This window comes from Electrona antarctica, assembly GCF_951216825.1.
Source record: "Electrona antarctica genome assembly, chromosome: 15".
NCBI lineage: Eukaryota > Metazoa > Chordata > Actinopteri > Myctophiformes > Myctophidae > Electrona > Electrona antarctica.
The window spans coordinates 43,846,721-43,860,938 of record NC_136796.1 but is presented as its reverse complement, the minus strand read 5'-3'; the positions used below and the strand labels follow the sequence as shown (position 1 = coordinate 43,860,938).

The window sequence follows — 14,218 nt, the reverse complement described above, 5'->3', positions numbered from 1 at the left end:
TGATTTATGTATCAATTTTGCATATCAAATCAACAAGGTAAAGGTACGGTAAATATTTATTTCATACAATATTAAATATAATGATCTTCCAGCTTGCTGTTGAAGGAGATCACGTGACTGGATCATGTGACTCTGAACAACATGGCTTCTTCGTGATAGCCGACAACTTGCCGAAAGAAGAGGATGCGTTTATGCATTGTTGTTTTATGTATATAATCATTTGAGCCAGAAACTGGGCAATCATGGTATAATCACTTCGTTTTCTCCGGTGTTGTATACCGCTTTGCTCCATAATGCTCCCGTCCAGAATTCTTTACACATTTGTGTGATTCTTTTTTTGTGTCGCAACAGTTGATCGATAATGAAGATGGGCTCCTTCACAGTGAAGCTCTTGGCACAATAAACCCTTGTGAACTTCTCCTTTGTTGTTGACAGAAAATGAATCTGCGTGTCCAGTTACAATGCAAGAATCTACACGAATACCTCAAAGAGTTGAGTCCAGAAATTTTGGACAGGTTGTACAACCATCCAGCCACATGTCTGGCTGTCTTCAGGTGGGTTTAACGTGGTCTTACAGCTGAGATATTTATTGTGTGTGCATATTTGAGTCACAACAAAGCTATCATGACATTTCTATTTTGATTTGTTTTTTAGGGAGCTGCCCTCCTTGGCAAAGAATTATGTGATGCGTATGCTGTTCCTTGAACAGCCTCTGCCACAGGCAGCAGTGGCTTTGTGGGTGAAAAAGGACAGTCAAAAGTGAGTCGATTACCTCGAGTCGTCATGCCAAGTACACGTGTGGGCCCTAAGGGGTTCATTTGGTTCCTTATCACTGGTTATTTTACTACACTACATGTACATTTGAGCCAGCTGATAATGTTCATCTTCCCATGTTAGCATAATAAAACACAGATCCCTATAGCTATTTGTTGTACTGACTGGAACACTACAGACATATTAACATTGATTCTGCAGCTTCAGCACCAAAATTGCAGTTAATGTTACTATGACGCTTGAGCATGCTTAATTACATGTAGGTTATTAGTACTGTAGCTTTACCACCCCCGCCATGTACAGTAGCTGGTACAGTAGCTTGACAAAAGCTCTGCTCTATCGATAACATTTTCAGTGGCACATAAAAGATGAGTTTTGAGCTGCAGGTTGTCCATCTCATCAAAGACAGAATTCTCTTGTATCATCTTTTGTTTTATTCAATCTCCATCCATTTAGCATTTAACGGTTTTTATCAACTTTTGTTCTCAGCCAAATACCAATCGCATTGGGCACAAAGTACCTTCAATATTTGGTAAAGTTCACCCCACATTGGAATATTGAGTAATAAAAAATCACCAAACTGCGCTTCTTCCCAGACCTTTGCGCTCTGTCCCTTGTTTGTATTGTATTGTGTATATATGTATGTGATTTAGGGGGTGTGTACTGTGTGTGGGTGTATATATATTTTCTCTATTTTCTGTATAAAAAGTGTGAAACTGCTGAGGATGTAAAAAAAACCAAAAACAAAACAGTTATATTTTTGTCAAGTTGCCAAAACTGAAATAAAAGTTAAAAATAATCTTCAATATTATACAGTAGCTACAGCTACTTTTACTAGTAATTTGCACTGTAGGTAGCTACCATAGTTGTTTGAAAGGGAGCGTTTAGTGCAGCTCAATTCATGTTTTAATAAGAGTAACTAGTAGCTTAACTTGCTCAACACTGCTGGTATGTATGTATAACATTTCTCTGTTTGACCTTTTCAACATCAGGGACCATGATGAGTGTGTCTCAGTTCTGTCGGGTCTACGACTCTGGCACAGTCAGCAGTTGCAGGGCGGTCTACAGGGAAATATTCTGAACCCAATATTCAAAGACAACCTGAGGATAGCACTGCTCGGGGGGTAAGTTAGTTCCACATAATTAGCTCACAACATGCATTTTGAACAGTGTTGTTTTTGGCAGCAAATTTTGATTTTAGTTTTAGTCATCTCTTGAATAGTTTTCATTTTGTTTTTTATCACATTTTAGTCACCTGGAATGTTTTAGTGTTAGTCTAGTTTTAGTCGACTAAATCTACAGTTGATTTAGTTGACTAAAATGTATTTTGGCGGGCCTTGATGCCGTCGTAATGATTGATTTGACACTTGCTGAACTGTTGTGAGCTTGTAGATCGGCTATTTTCAGCATGCAACCAAGTGTAAAATGACTTATACTGAATCTCTTGTCCACTTTCCCTTCCTAACATTTTTGTCTAGTTTTTATTTGTTGACGAAATTGTCATTATATGCAATTATGCAGTCTTAGTTTTAGTCGTCATAGCTTAGTTTTCATTTAGGTTCCATTTAGTTTTCGTCAGTGGAAAAGGGTAGTCGACGAACATTTTTCGTCTTAGTTTTAGTCGACAAAATCAACACTGATTTTGAATAAAAGAATAAATGGAAGAAAATATCTGCAGCCTAAACTATACTTTGCCGGCACTACTGTGGTACGGTACTGTAAGTAGTATGAATTACTTTTGACTCTACAGTGAGTGCACTGCTGTCTCTCTACAGAGGCAAAGCGTGGTCAGATGACGGCAACAGTCTGGGCCCTGATCGACATGCACGTGATGTGGGCAGTTTGGACCGCTACGCTATGGAACGCTGGGAGGTGATACTGCACTTCATGGTGGGCTCTCCAAGCGCTGCCGTCAGCCAGGACCTGGCCCAGCTTCTCATACAAGCAGGCCTCATGAGAAGGTAACTGTTGTTTTCACATTTGGGCCCTTTAACCTTGGAACATTAAAGGGGAAAACCACCCATTTTCAACATTTTACTATGTCATTAATATACCTTAGAGCTGTTGTGTGGAAATAATAAAAAAGTCCCCCCATTTTGTGTTTCCTAGAACTGTAATTATGAAAAAAATCATTAACATGGTGAAACACATCTTGATGACATCATCAAGATGTGTTTCACCATGTTAATGATTTTTTTCAGACCTCTAGTTCTAGGAAACACAGAATGGGGGAACTTTTTTTATTATTTCCACACAACAGCTCTAAGGTACATTAATGACATAGTAAAATGTTGAAAATGAGTGGAATGCCCCTTTAAGGCAAAAAATAACCCATCTTTTGGCAAAGAGATATGAGAAAGGGCGGACAAAGTACAGAGCCAACAGAGCCGGATCAAGTTTACTAGTAAAGAGGCTCAGGGGTATAGTGGCTGCATAGTAACCGCAAGGTTGCCAGTTCGAACCCGGGGCTCCCCCAGAGTTGGTGTCGAAGTGTCCTTGAGCAAGACTCTGAACCCCTAATTGCCTGGTTGGTGCCTTGCATGGTCTCCGCCGCCATCGGTGTATGAATAGCCTGGTGAATGTAATGCACAATCTATGTAAGGCGCTATATAAATGCGCCATTTACTATTTTCACCAATGTCTTCCCTCTCTTTCCTAGTGAGCCAGGAGAGGCCCCGTGTATCACCTCTGCTGGCTTTCAGTTTCTACTCCTGGACACATCCTCTCAGCTTTGGTATTTCACCCTTCAGTACCTCAAAACTGCAGAGGTAAGGGTCCAATAATTACAATATTTAATTCATTAGATTTGTTTCATTTAAGGGAGTAGTCTGTCTGTAGCCTCCACCACCACTAATTCATAGTCTACATGTCACACATTTGCAGAGAGGATGTGTGTTCTATACAGATTGCATAATCCATTTAGACCCGAGTTAAAAACATTCACTTTGAAAGAATATATATTCAAAGATTTGCGCCACATTTTTACGATTTTTCAAAAATAGCAGACCTACAAGCTCGTAGCGCGCCACTCGGTGGCGCGCTATGAGCTTGTAGATCTGCTATTTTTCAATAGCTAAATTATAACATAATGTTTAAAACACCAAAAGGGGTTCCCGCGCAAAATGGGATAAAACAGTAAATGGACACACTAATAAATTCAAACTACAACCTCGGGCTATTAATTACGTTGCTGCAAATTGTGTGCTGCTAAATTGTTATGCAGCATATATTATTTAATTTGCTCCAGAGCAGACATTTAAATGGGTTGGGGTAATTACAAGTTACCTGCAGCAAGTAGGGCACAGTCAGTTTTGTTTCATAGATTACGACTGATTGTAAGCTTTTAACTAATGTCATACATTTGAAATCGTGAAAGTTTTCATTTGAATGTTGTTAAAATGAATCAATATTATTTTGTGATCCTTTTAGGATCTGCTGTTTGTTGTATTGAGTATGTATTCTTTAATATTTAAACTTGTGTAAACGTGATAAATCGATCGTGTGACATCAGACTTCTATGACATACATAAATAAAATTTAAATAAGTTTCAGCCCGATCCGATTGACTTCCATTATAAAATGAATTTTGATATTTCAAAAGGTAGGTACTTCTTTGACCTACTAGTTGCTTAGGTGCTTACTAGTGAGATTAGCTCTATATACTCACTTGCCTACTTGCGGCACATTTTATCGGACCCTGACACAAATATGTAAATACCCATCAGAATCTGTTTCTTTCAACCTACAAGACCCAACGTGGTTCAAATCGGCGATGAACTCGACAGGAAAGGCATAGAGAAGTTACTAAATAATTTAAGATCTGACGAAGACAATTATCAATGAACTGAAATCTCGAAGTTTCAATTAATCATTCATATCTATCCTTATCTTGACCTTGACCATGTTCTATTCCTTTTTATCTTCCAGTCAAGAGGTATGGACCTTGTTGAGATCCTGTCATTCTTATTCCAGCTAAGTTTCTCCACCCTTGGCAGAGTGAGTGCAAGCTCGGTTTCTAACATTTTGATTCTCACAACATTAGCTCACATGCTTTCTCACAAGCGACCACAAAATCAATGTCATAATTCAAGTTCCAAAAATGTACGCTGGGTTTTTTTACCCCCCCCCCCCCCCCATTTCCTTTACTCACTATCGATCGTGCCTTGCTTTCATGTGTCAGGATTATTCTGTCGAGGGGATGAGCGAGTCCTTGCTCACTTTCCTGCAGCACCTGCGGGAGTTTGGCCTTGTCTTCCAGAGGAAGGTGAGGAGTTATTAGGAGGAGGGAGCAAGAAACACTGCAGACTAAAAGAATCACTGCAAAAAAAAAAGTGAAGCGCTACCTTAGCCCATAATAAGAAGTTATGGAAAATAAGTTGTGTGTGTAAAAAAAAAAATGTTTACACGTGTTGTGAGTGACTTACGTGACATGACGTACATAAGAATACATCCAACTTTTGGCTGCAGTTTGCCTCCCAATTAATTAATAATTTGGTCCCCACTACTTTGGGGTGTTTTTGGTCATATCATCAAAACTTTCCACTGCATTTACGCATCATATAATAACTACTAGAAGCTGTGAACACTATTAGTACAGCACACAGGAAGGTGAGGAGTTATTAGGAGGAGGGAACAAGAAACACTGCAGACTAAAAGAATCACTGCAAATAAAAAAGAGACAGTGAAGCGCTACCTCCCTCGTGTCCTCTTCGTCTCGTCTCTAATGCATCTCTGTCTGCATGCACTCATTTCTCCCCAGAGGAAGTCGAGGAGGTACTATCCCACCCGGCTGGCGATCACGTTGGCTGCGGGAGTCACTACCAACTCTTCGGCTTCCCTGGGTGCCACCCCAGGGACTGGAGACACAGGCTTTATCGTGGTAGAAACCAACTACCGCATCTACGCGTACACAGGTGCGTTATTATGATGATTTATGATGATGATGAAAGACTTTTAGAAGGATGTACTTTTTGTTGTTGTTGTGGTTGTAGCCACAGTGTGGAAAGGTCAGATTTTTATTTGGCTGCATTTCTCTGTCTCCTCCAACAGACTCGGAACTACAGATCGCTCTGGTTGCTCTTTTTAGTGAGATGCTGTACCGCTTCTCCAACGTGGTGGTGGGTCATGTCACCAGGGAGTCGGTGCAGCAGGCCATCAACAACGGCATCACTGCACAACAGGTACTTTAGTCATCTCGCTCAGCAGCAAACCATGATGATTACCAAGAAAGAGACATTTTAACCCATTTAGACGGACCCGAGGCCAAATTCTAAAAATAATTCCTTCTAAATCCTAACCGTTTTCTGAAAAACCTACCGGTATGTTTCTATGTCAATGGTGCTCAACTTTTTTCATGTCAAGGACCCCCAGAATTATCTGTATTTGGCTGCGGACCCCTATCTAAAAATATGTTGTACCAGGAGAAGCAAAGATTCCCAGAAGCAAAGATTTGAGTTAAAAGCGTTCGCTCTGAAAGAATATATATTCAAAGATTTGCACCACATTTTCACCAGAATGGGTTAAAGAGGGAAAAAGCAATGTACAGTAGCAGGACACGGCTAGAATAAACGTCAGTTTATGTTACACTGCAATGCAATTTTCTGCAAGGGTTGAACTTTCTTCAAAAGCAGGTGTTAAAAAAAACATTTGTCTAATGATAGCACTGTCCGTTTTTTTCAAAACGTTGTTGTCTTCACAAACAAAAACAAAATGATTGTTGCCTTCCCAAGCCTACGAAAGCCTTTTTTGTTGCGAAATACTGGGTATTTGTTACCTAGTAATTAAACGATGTACTTACTTTGTCATAAGACGAATGGGGGGGGGGGGGGGGTGATGGATGATCTACAAGATCACAGCGCATCGTGACTCGGTGTGAGCTTGTAGATCATGTAGACTACAGGACAGAACCAGACAGCCATTGCTTTGTTTGTTTGAGAGCTACATTAGAAAGGTATTTGTTACCTAGTAATTAAACGATGTACTTACTTTGTCATAAGACGAATGGGGGGGGGGGGGGGGGGGGAGATGGCTGATCTACAAGATCACAGTGCATCGTGACTCGGTGTGAGCTTGTAGATGTAGACTACAGGACAGAACCAGACAGCCGTTGCTTTGTTTGTGTGAGAGCTACATTAGAAAGGCCGAGAGCCACTTGTGGAGATAACGTTAGATTAACCCATTTTGACCTGAGATCAGATTCTAAAAATGTCTTCTACATCCCGACAGTTTTCTGAAAAAGCTATGTTTCTATGTCAGTCGTTCTATGCGCTATGAGCTTGTAGATCTGCTATTTTTCAATAGCTAAAGCATAACATAATGCTAACACCAAAAGGGGTTCCCGCCCAAAATGGATTTCTCATCTTGTCTTTTCACATGTGTGTATACTGTATATATATATTTTTTTTCTTTTTACATTTTAGATTATCCACTTTCTAAGGACCAGAGCACACCCTGTTATGCTCAAACAGGTATGTCAAAGGATTGTGGATTGTGCTATTTTTCAGTTTTCATCTCCATTTACAGTAGCCTTTTCACACTGTACTAATGATATTCATCACAATACCCGACTGTCGGTCACACTGTCTTTACCCTTTTTTTTGGTATCCAACAACAGACCCCAGTTCTGCCCCCAACTATTACAGATCAGATACGATTGTGGGAGTTGGAAAGAGATCGGCTACAGTTCACTGAAGGTAGGGTGTGTGTGTGTGTGTGTGTGTGTGTGTGTGTGTGTGTGTGTGTGTGTGTGTGTGTGTGTGTGTGTGTGTGTGTGTGTGTGTGTGTGTGTGTGTGTGTGTGTGTGTGTGTGTGTGTGTGTGTGTGTGTGTGTGTGTGTGTGTGTGTGTGTGTGTGTGTGTGTGTGTGTGTGTGTGTGTGTGTGTGTGTGTGCGCGCGCGCGCGAATTCAATTTAAAAACGTCTGGGTTTCCGAGGCTAGTGTGAGAGTAATCTATCTGTCTGTACTGTATGTCTGTCTCTATTATATGAAATATTACACAATAATGTATTGTAGTATGAAATACTAAACATAAATTCTGAACCTTAAATTGTGCCCTCCTGCATCCTGTGGGCTTTGCGGAGATGCAGTTGATTGATTTCTCAGGGCTTCACTTGTCCTGACTCAAGGTTATGACTGACAGGAGGGGCCTCTCTCTGTAGACGCCACTCGGGTCAATACAGCGGAGTTGTAAACCCTTGCTCTCCGATATGCTCTAAAGGTGTAAGGGAGTGGATGGGTATTGATGTTGCGCTGCCCTTTAACCTCATTTCTGTGTTGATTGACCTCTCTTCACCTGTTTGTTTTCCTCCCAGGAGTGCTGTATAACCAGTTCCTCTCACAGGCAGATTTTGAGGTTTTGCGGGACAGAGCACAGGTTTGTTTTTTTAAATTTTGTATTAATTAGTATAGCATTGTACAATAGAGTATAAGATAGAGCTTACTTACGTGGTTTATATCCAGAACTAGAGGTTCGGGCCACTTAACCCATTTCGGCCTGACCTCAACATTTAAAAAAAATATTCTAAATCCTCCAGTTTTCTGAAATAAATATTTTTGCCATTTTAAAAAAATAGCAGACCTACAAGCTCGTAGCGCGCCACTCGGTGGCACGCTATGAGCTTGTAGATCTGCTATTTTTCAATAGCTAAATTATAACATAATGTTTAAAAAACCAAAAGGGGTTCCCGTCACATAACCTTTTATGTGGTGCTTACTTCACCCATTGAATCACATTACAAATCCCAATCCTTACATCTTGCATGGGTAAAAAAAAAGAAAAACATCTGTGAAATTCATGTGACCTTTTTTCCTAATTCAGTGGATTCACTCTTATGCCTAATTTTAAAAGTAATGTGATGCGGCAACTGAACTGTCAAGGCGAGTGACATGACGTGACATTTCCGTCTGGAACATGAACCTAGACAAGACATGTTGCAGCTGGTCAATATTAACCTACAGACCCCTTGTGAGACCTCACTCACCACATGACATCACACACTGACATAATGCAATGCAGGCATGCACACTTATGCAGGTTGCAAAAGCAACCGACAGCCCATAATAAGAAGTTATGGAAAATAAGTTGTGTGTAAAAGAAAATGTTTACACACGTTTTGACTTACGTGACATGACGTACATCCGATTACATCCAACTTTTGGCTGCAGTTTGCCTCCCAATTAATGAATAATTTGGTCCCCACTACTTTGGGGTGTTTTTGGTCATATCATCACAACTTTCCACTGCATTTACGCATCATATAATAACTACTAGAAGCTGTGAACACTATTAGTACAGCACACAGGGAGCAGTTTGGGGTTAAGTGTCTTGTTCAGGGTCACAAGCGGCTACGGCTGCCCCCAATGTGGAGTAAGCAGGCTTAGAATATGTAATGTTTGTCCTTTAGTATACTCCTTGGTTTCTGTCATGTGTAAGCAATTCCCAATACAGTTGTATTTAAAAACCCAGCCCCAATCGATGTTATTCAGCCATCAGCTGCATGGTGCAGGCATTTTGCTCTCCTAGTGGCTCACTCCCTAAAGAGCACCGACTCCTCACAACTGGTTAGGGACACGCTTGCATGCAACCAGCGTTGTTTTTGGCAGCAAAATTTCTATTTTAGTTTTAGTCAGTCTCTTGAATGGTTTTAATTTAGTTTTGGTCACATTTTAGTCACCCGCAATGTTTTAGTGTTAGTCTACTTTTAGTCGACTAAATCTACAGGTGATTTAGTCGACTAAAATGTATTTTGGCGGGCCTTGATGTCGTCATGACTGATTTTACACTTGCGCTGCGATGCGTTGTGAGCTTGTAGATCTGCTATTTTCAGCATGCAACCAAGTGTAAAATGACTTATACTGGAGTCCACTAGTCCCTTCCTAACATTTTAGTCTAGTTATTTGTTATTTGTATTTGTTTTTGTCATCATAGCTTAGTTTTCATCAGTGGAAAAAGGTAGTCGACGAACATTTTTCATCTTAGTTTTAGTCGACGAAATCAACACTGATTGCACATTGCACACACACAGTCTCAATGTTTTGTATACAAATAATTGATCTATTGACCTCTCTGTTCCCCAGGGCCAGGGTTGTCTGGTGTGGCAGAATGTTCATAACCGGGTGATGGTGGTGACGCCGCAGGGCCACAGTGATGTCAAGAAGTTCTGGAAGCGACAGAAGTCTCACTCATAATAGGAGGGCAGGCGAGAAAGAAAGAATGAGCAATAATTTCACATTATTCTGGATGAGTTGATTTTGTCAAATTGACCGAATCCAGAGATTTCCCCCCGTCAGAGTTGTTCTGTGACAACGCACCAAAACATACACGAAAATGGCTTGGGACTGTTAGAGAAAAGTCACAATTGTTTTGTATCTTTCTTTCCTAAAATGTTATATCTGTGTATTTTGGATTAAATGCATCAAACAAATTGAATGCCCCATCTACAGTATTTTTGTTTTTACTTTGAACGCAGTGGATTTCAACCCTTTTCGTATTCAAGGCCCGTTATTTATTCAGCATTTGAGCCAACGGACCACCATTCGATGAGATGTAAGCCTCTCAGACCCATGGCTATAATTTAAAGAATATTTTGTTGTTGCTGTTGGATAAAATTGTGTCTACAATTCTACTCTGTATTCATGTGGTACGATTAGGAGATTAACTAATGCAGATGACAACAAACAAAATAATTTAACTCTTGAGATCGTAAAATGAAACCAAATGCACCCGTACGGGTCCATTTGGTTTCATTTTACGCTCTGAAGAGTTAAAGATCTATAAGGGTCCATTTAGTTAACAACTCTCCATCATTTAACTGGGGACCACCTGGAACTCCCTCAAGGACCACTGGAGGTCCCCGGACTCCAAGGACCCATGCCCTACAATACATGCTTACAGCAGATGATCAAAAATCTCATGCACACACAGGGCCAACGGCCACAAGATTCTCAACACCACACCCAGGCAGGTTGGCAGAACCTGAAGGAAGCACTGGCTGAATTTATACCACATATACTTCTAACCCTATGTTTTAACAGCGGGCGAACAGCGGCGAGACTGGGCGATACAAAATCTAGTGGGTGTTCCTGCTGTCATTACCGTACCGTACGGTATGTAAACATTATCACCGTTCCGCGTGGAGGGAAAACAAAGCAACACATGAATTTGATTGGCTATCACCGGACGGTGTCGTGATTCTGTCGTCCAAAAGATAAAATATTTTCATGTTTTTTCAACGACGTTCCTCTGGACACTTCGATTATAGCCTCTTCGCCTGCTATCGCCAGTAGTCGCCGGGTCCCATAGACAAATAACGCTCTTCCGGGAAAATACGCCAGGCTGTCGCCCCCGCTGTTTAAAACGTACCGTAATCCTCAAGCTGAGAGACTCATTTTGATTTAAGAGAAAATCTGTGAAAATATCCATACTGAAAAATGATCATTCCAGTTTAATACCTTCAGAATCTAGTTATAAGTTATAACCATTTGACCGTTTAAGTCATCGCCTGCCCCATTCTCCCTTCCCCCATTATCTTGTATGCCTTATCTTCCCTTGTTAGGAACTGGCAAGGAGCCAGAGAATTTAAAATTAGTGCAATCAAATAATGTTTCTATCTGGATTGAAGTTATACATTTGCATTAAGAATGTGCTACTTTACAATTATCCGAAATAGAAAAGTACAAAAAAATACAAATATACAAATATTTACAATAGTTTAAATAACTGTTATCTCTATGTTCACTTATGAGTCTGTAAGGAAGGAAACGCTAATCCTGATGATAATCCTCAAACTCTGCCTGTGTAATCATTCTCATGATCTCTATTTTCACATTTGCTTTTTTATAAGGGGCTAAACGTTTAAGTGCAGGGACTAAACTCAGCACAAAATGTTCGTCCTCGTCGAGGGACTTGTTTGCGATGGCTCTGAGCGCTTGTTCATCGTGGTCCAAAGGCGGTTGTTGGTAATCTAAGAATTCTTGTTCCACTTTTCTTTTCACCCCCGTCTTCCCTTTGCTGGTGGGAGGGCCGAGTTGCCGGACAAGGGTTTCCACCGCCTGGGAAAGAGGTGTGGACGGTAGTTCAGCGGATGAGTCTCGCTCCTCCACCTAGAGTAAACACCATAAAACACAAACATACAAGAATACAGCTCATATTAACCATGTTGTAAGGTACTGTTTAATCACGATATGAATGTGAATGTGAATATGAATTTAAGTTGCTTCTGCATGGGTTCACCTGCAATCGGTTTCCCTGACGGTAACAACAGTAAAATCCTCTGTTACATAAACTGAGATCGAGAGTGTACAATAACAGACCCAAAATGTCCATGCTGCTGTGGTGATGACTGCTTTTGTTTATTTTATGGTATTTATATCCATAAACTTTGGATAACTTGGATTATCCATAATTTGGATAAACTTGGATTGGGGGGGGTAAACAATGCATTTATTGGATATGTCATGATTAAATGGATGAAATCTTCCCATAATACGGTAAATCGATTATGGGAGGAACACAGGTTTTTGTTTTTTTACCCTTTGAGTTTTATAATATTACATTAGAATGTATTAGTTTAGTTTTTTTACATAGTGGCTCTTAGGGGCCGCACCTTTCGGGGGTCCGTGTTTTGTCGTCTGAGGCAAAGCTCATAAAACGCTGGACTACACACTATCATGGTGTGTAGAAATCCCCCAATCAAGGTCAGGGCTTGGGAGTCTTGTCAAGTCAAGGTTTGTAACTGAAGATGTGACGTCCAATTAGACACTTTGTACACACTGACTCAAAGCAAGAGTTAAATGAATAGCCAACCCACCATCTCTTTAACGTCCGTTAATTCTCCGTGCTTCACGTAGTTATTGAGCCAGGACAGTGATGTCAGTATCCACTTCCCCCTGCCTGCACGGTGGTCTCCATGGCGACCTTTCCTCTTGGCCTTCACGTAGCGGTCCCTCATGCTCTTCCACGTCTTGCGCACGTGCTTCTCGTCGCTCGCGAGCGTCTGCGCGATCTCCTTCCACGAGTTGTTGGCCATCTGGCCGTCCGTGTAGTCGCGCACGGACCTGTCGTACAGATGCCGGTACTTGCGCACCTCGTCGCAGACGCGCTCTTCAAAGCTCGTCGTCATGCTTTCATTAAATAAATACTCCCGGTGTTGTTGTTGTTCCTTCTTGTTTGGTTATTTATTAGTTTGGTCAAATTGTTGCCGCGCCGTTTTGAAGGAGCGGGAGGAGGAAACTCCGCGAGAAGAACCAATGATTCACGGCAGACGTGTCTGTCTCGCGTCTCCTTCAGTATCTTCAGATCTTTATAAACTCCTTCTGGCCTATAAAGCGCTTCAAACAACGTTCGCGTGAATCAGTTTAACGTGATTTAAATTCATATTTTTGCCGTAAATAATGCAAGTTTCTCAAAGCATAACACGATCAACTGCCATACGGAGTTTACTTCATCACTTCCATGAATCCCATCATGCTCTGCGCAGCGTGCGCGGCCGCGCGAGTCGCCGCGCGCCGCCGCGCCCCGCCAGGCTGGGGATCCGATTACCCTTTTGTTAGGTAGCGTATCCGGTCTAGAGAGAACCAGCGGATACGGAAAGGGACTTTGTCTGAACATAATGTTGTTGGTAAATTACCGGATACAGTTTTTAGAGTAGGCGGGCTCTTAAACTAAGCACTGCTTAAAAGTTGGAATAGAAACCATGGCTTTGAAGCCTGGGCGGTGACGTGACGCGAGGTGACGTCCCGAAGCCGCGGTTGTGCAGCGGCAAAGCGGCAAAGCACTGGGCACGGCAGCCGCGCGCTGCGAACCGCCAACAGGAGTCTGACTGTCATCTCTCTAAACAATCTAAAGAATTTATATTATTTAAAACCCAAAGTAGAATATACCGTACGTTAATTAAGAGCATAAAATCACATTAACAAAATGAATAGCTAGATAATCTCATTGATTGATTGATGAATTTATTAACAGATTGGAGAATACAAAGACTGTTAACTGTGAGTGGACGACCCTAAAGCATTACACTTGTTTACAAGAGGGTCCACCTTGTTCAATTCATCAAAACATGTAGAGACTACAAATATACACTTCTATTTAGCCAAAGAACAGAACAGCAATTCATCATAAAGGAGGTAAAAACTATTAAAGGGAAAATAAAAGTGAGGGGGGAAAGGGGGGGTGCAGGTGAGGGAGTCGGGGAGACACATTTATGTCTCATGATCAATTGATATGCTTAAATCGCTTATTTCATTTGTTGCACATTATTTTAAATTTCATTCAAAATGTCATCCATAAAAACTTTGAAAATCGGAACGTACGTAGGCTACTGTACACTGCGCTGATTCAATCACAACATACTGTTTGCTTTGAGTCGAGTCAGTCGACCATAGTCTTCACGACCGGTGCACTGCGCACCATGCTGTAGTAGTACTTTTGATTGATTGACTGAAG

General features: G+C 41.2%; 2 protein-coding genes across 2 annotated transcripts; one reads left to right on the top strand and one right to left on the bottom strand.

The window, feature by feature from the left end:
• Positions 1-94: 94 nt before the first annotated feature.
• On the top strand, positions 95-10,196 carry gtf2h4 (general transcription factor IIH, polypeptide 4). The gene is made up of 14 exons (XM_079523225.1): positions 95-245; positions 436-554; positions 655-759; positions 1,767-1,898; positions 2,550-2,735; positions 3,434-3,542; positions 4,702-4,770; positions 4,955-5,038; positions 5,534-5,687; positions 5,824-5,954; positions 7,194-7,241; positions 7,388-7,466; positions 8,085-8,146; positions 9,850-10,196. Exons 1-14 carry the CDS (start codon positions 243-245, stop codon positions 9,958-9,960), a joined length of 1,392 nt encoding a protein of 463 aa, XP_079379351.1. The 5' UTR covers positions 95-242; the 3' UTR covers positions 9,961-10,196.
• Positions 10,197-11,057: 861 nt separating this feature from the next.
• On the bottom strand, positions 11,058-13,197 carry LOC306938874 (uncharacterized protein). Its single transcript, XM_079523230.1, has 2 exons — positions 12,582-13,197; positions 11,058-11,874 (listed from the first exon to the last, which is right to left on the bottom strand). The coding sequence occupies exons 1-2, from the start codon at positions 12,891-12,893 to the stop codon at positions 11,536-11,538; spliced, it is 651 nt and encodes a 216-aa protein (XP_079379356.1). The 5' UTR covers positions 12,894-13,197; the 3' UTR covers positions 11,058-11,535.
• Positions 13,198-14,218: the final 1,021 nt, after the last annotated feature.

Coding starts and splice junctions, on each gene's coding strand:
- gtf2h4 (XM_079523225.1), top strand. Junction 5,039..5,533: donor GCCTTGTCTTCCAGAGGAAG/GTGAGGAGTTAT, acceptor ATTTCTCCCCAG/AGGAAGTCGAGGAGGTACTA. Junction 7,467..8,084: donor TCGGCTACAGTTCACTGAAG/GTAGGGTGTGTG, acceptor TTTTCCTCCCAG/GAGTGCTGTATAACCAGTTC.
- LOC306938874 (XM_079523230.1), bottom strand. CDS start 12,893: ATGACGACGAGCTTTGAAGAGCGCGTCTGCGACGAGGTGCGCAAGTAC. Junction 11,875..12,581: donor TAACGGACGTTAAAGAGATG/GTGGGTTGGCTA, acceptor TGTTTACTCTAG/GTGGAGGAGCGAGACTCATC.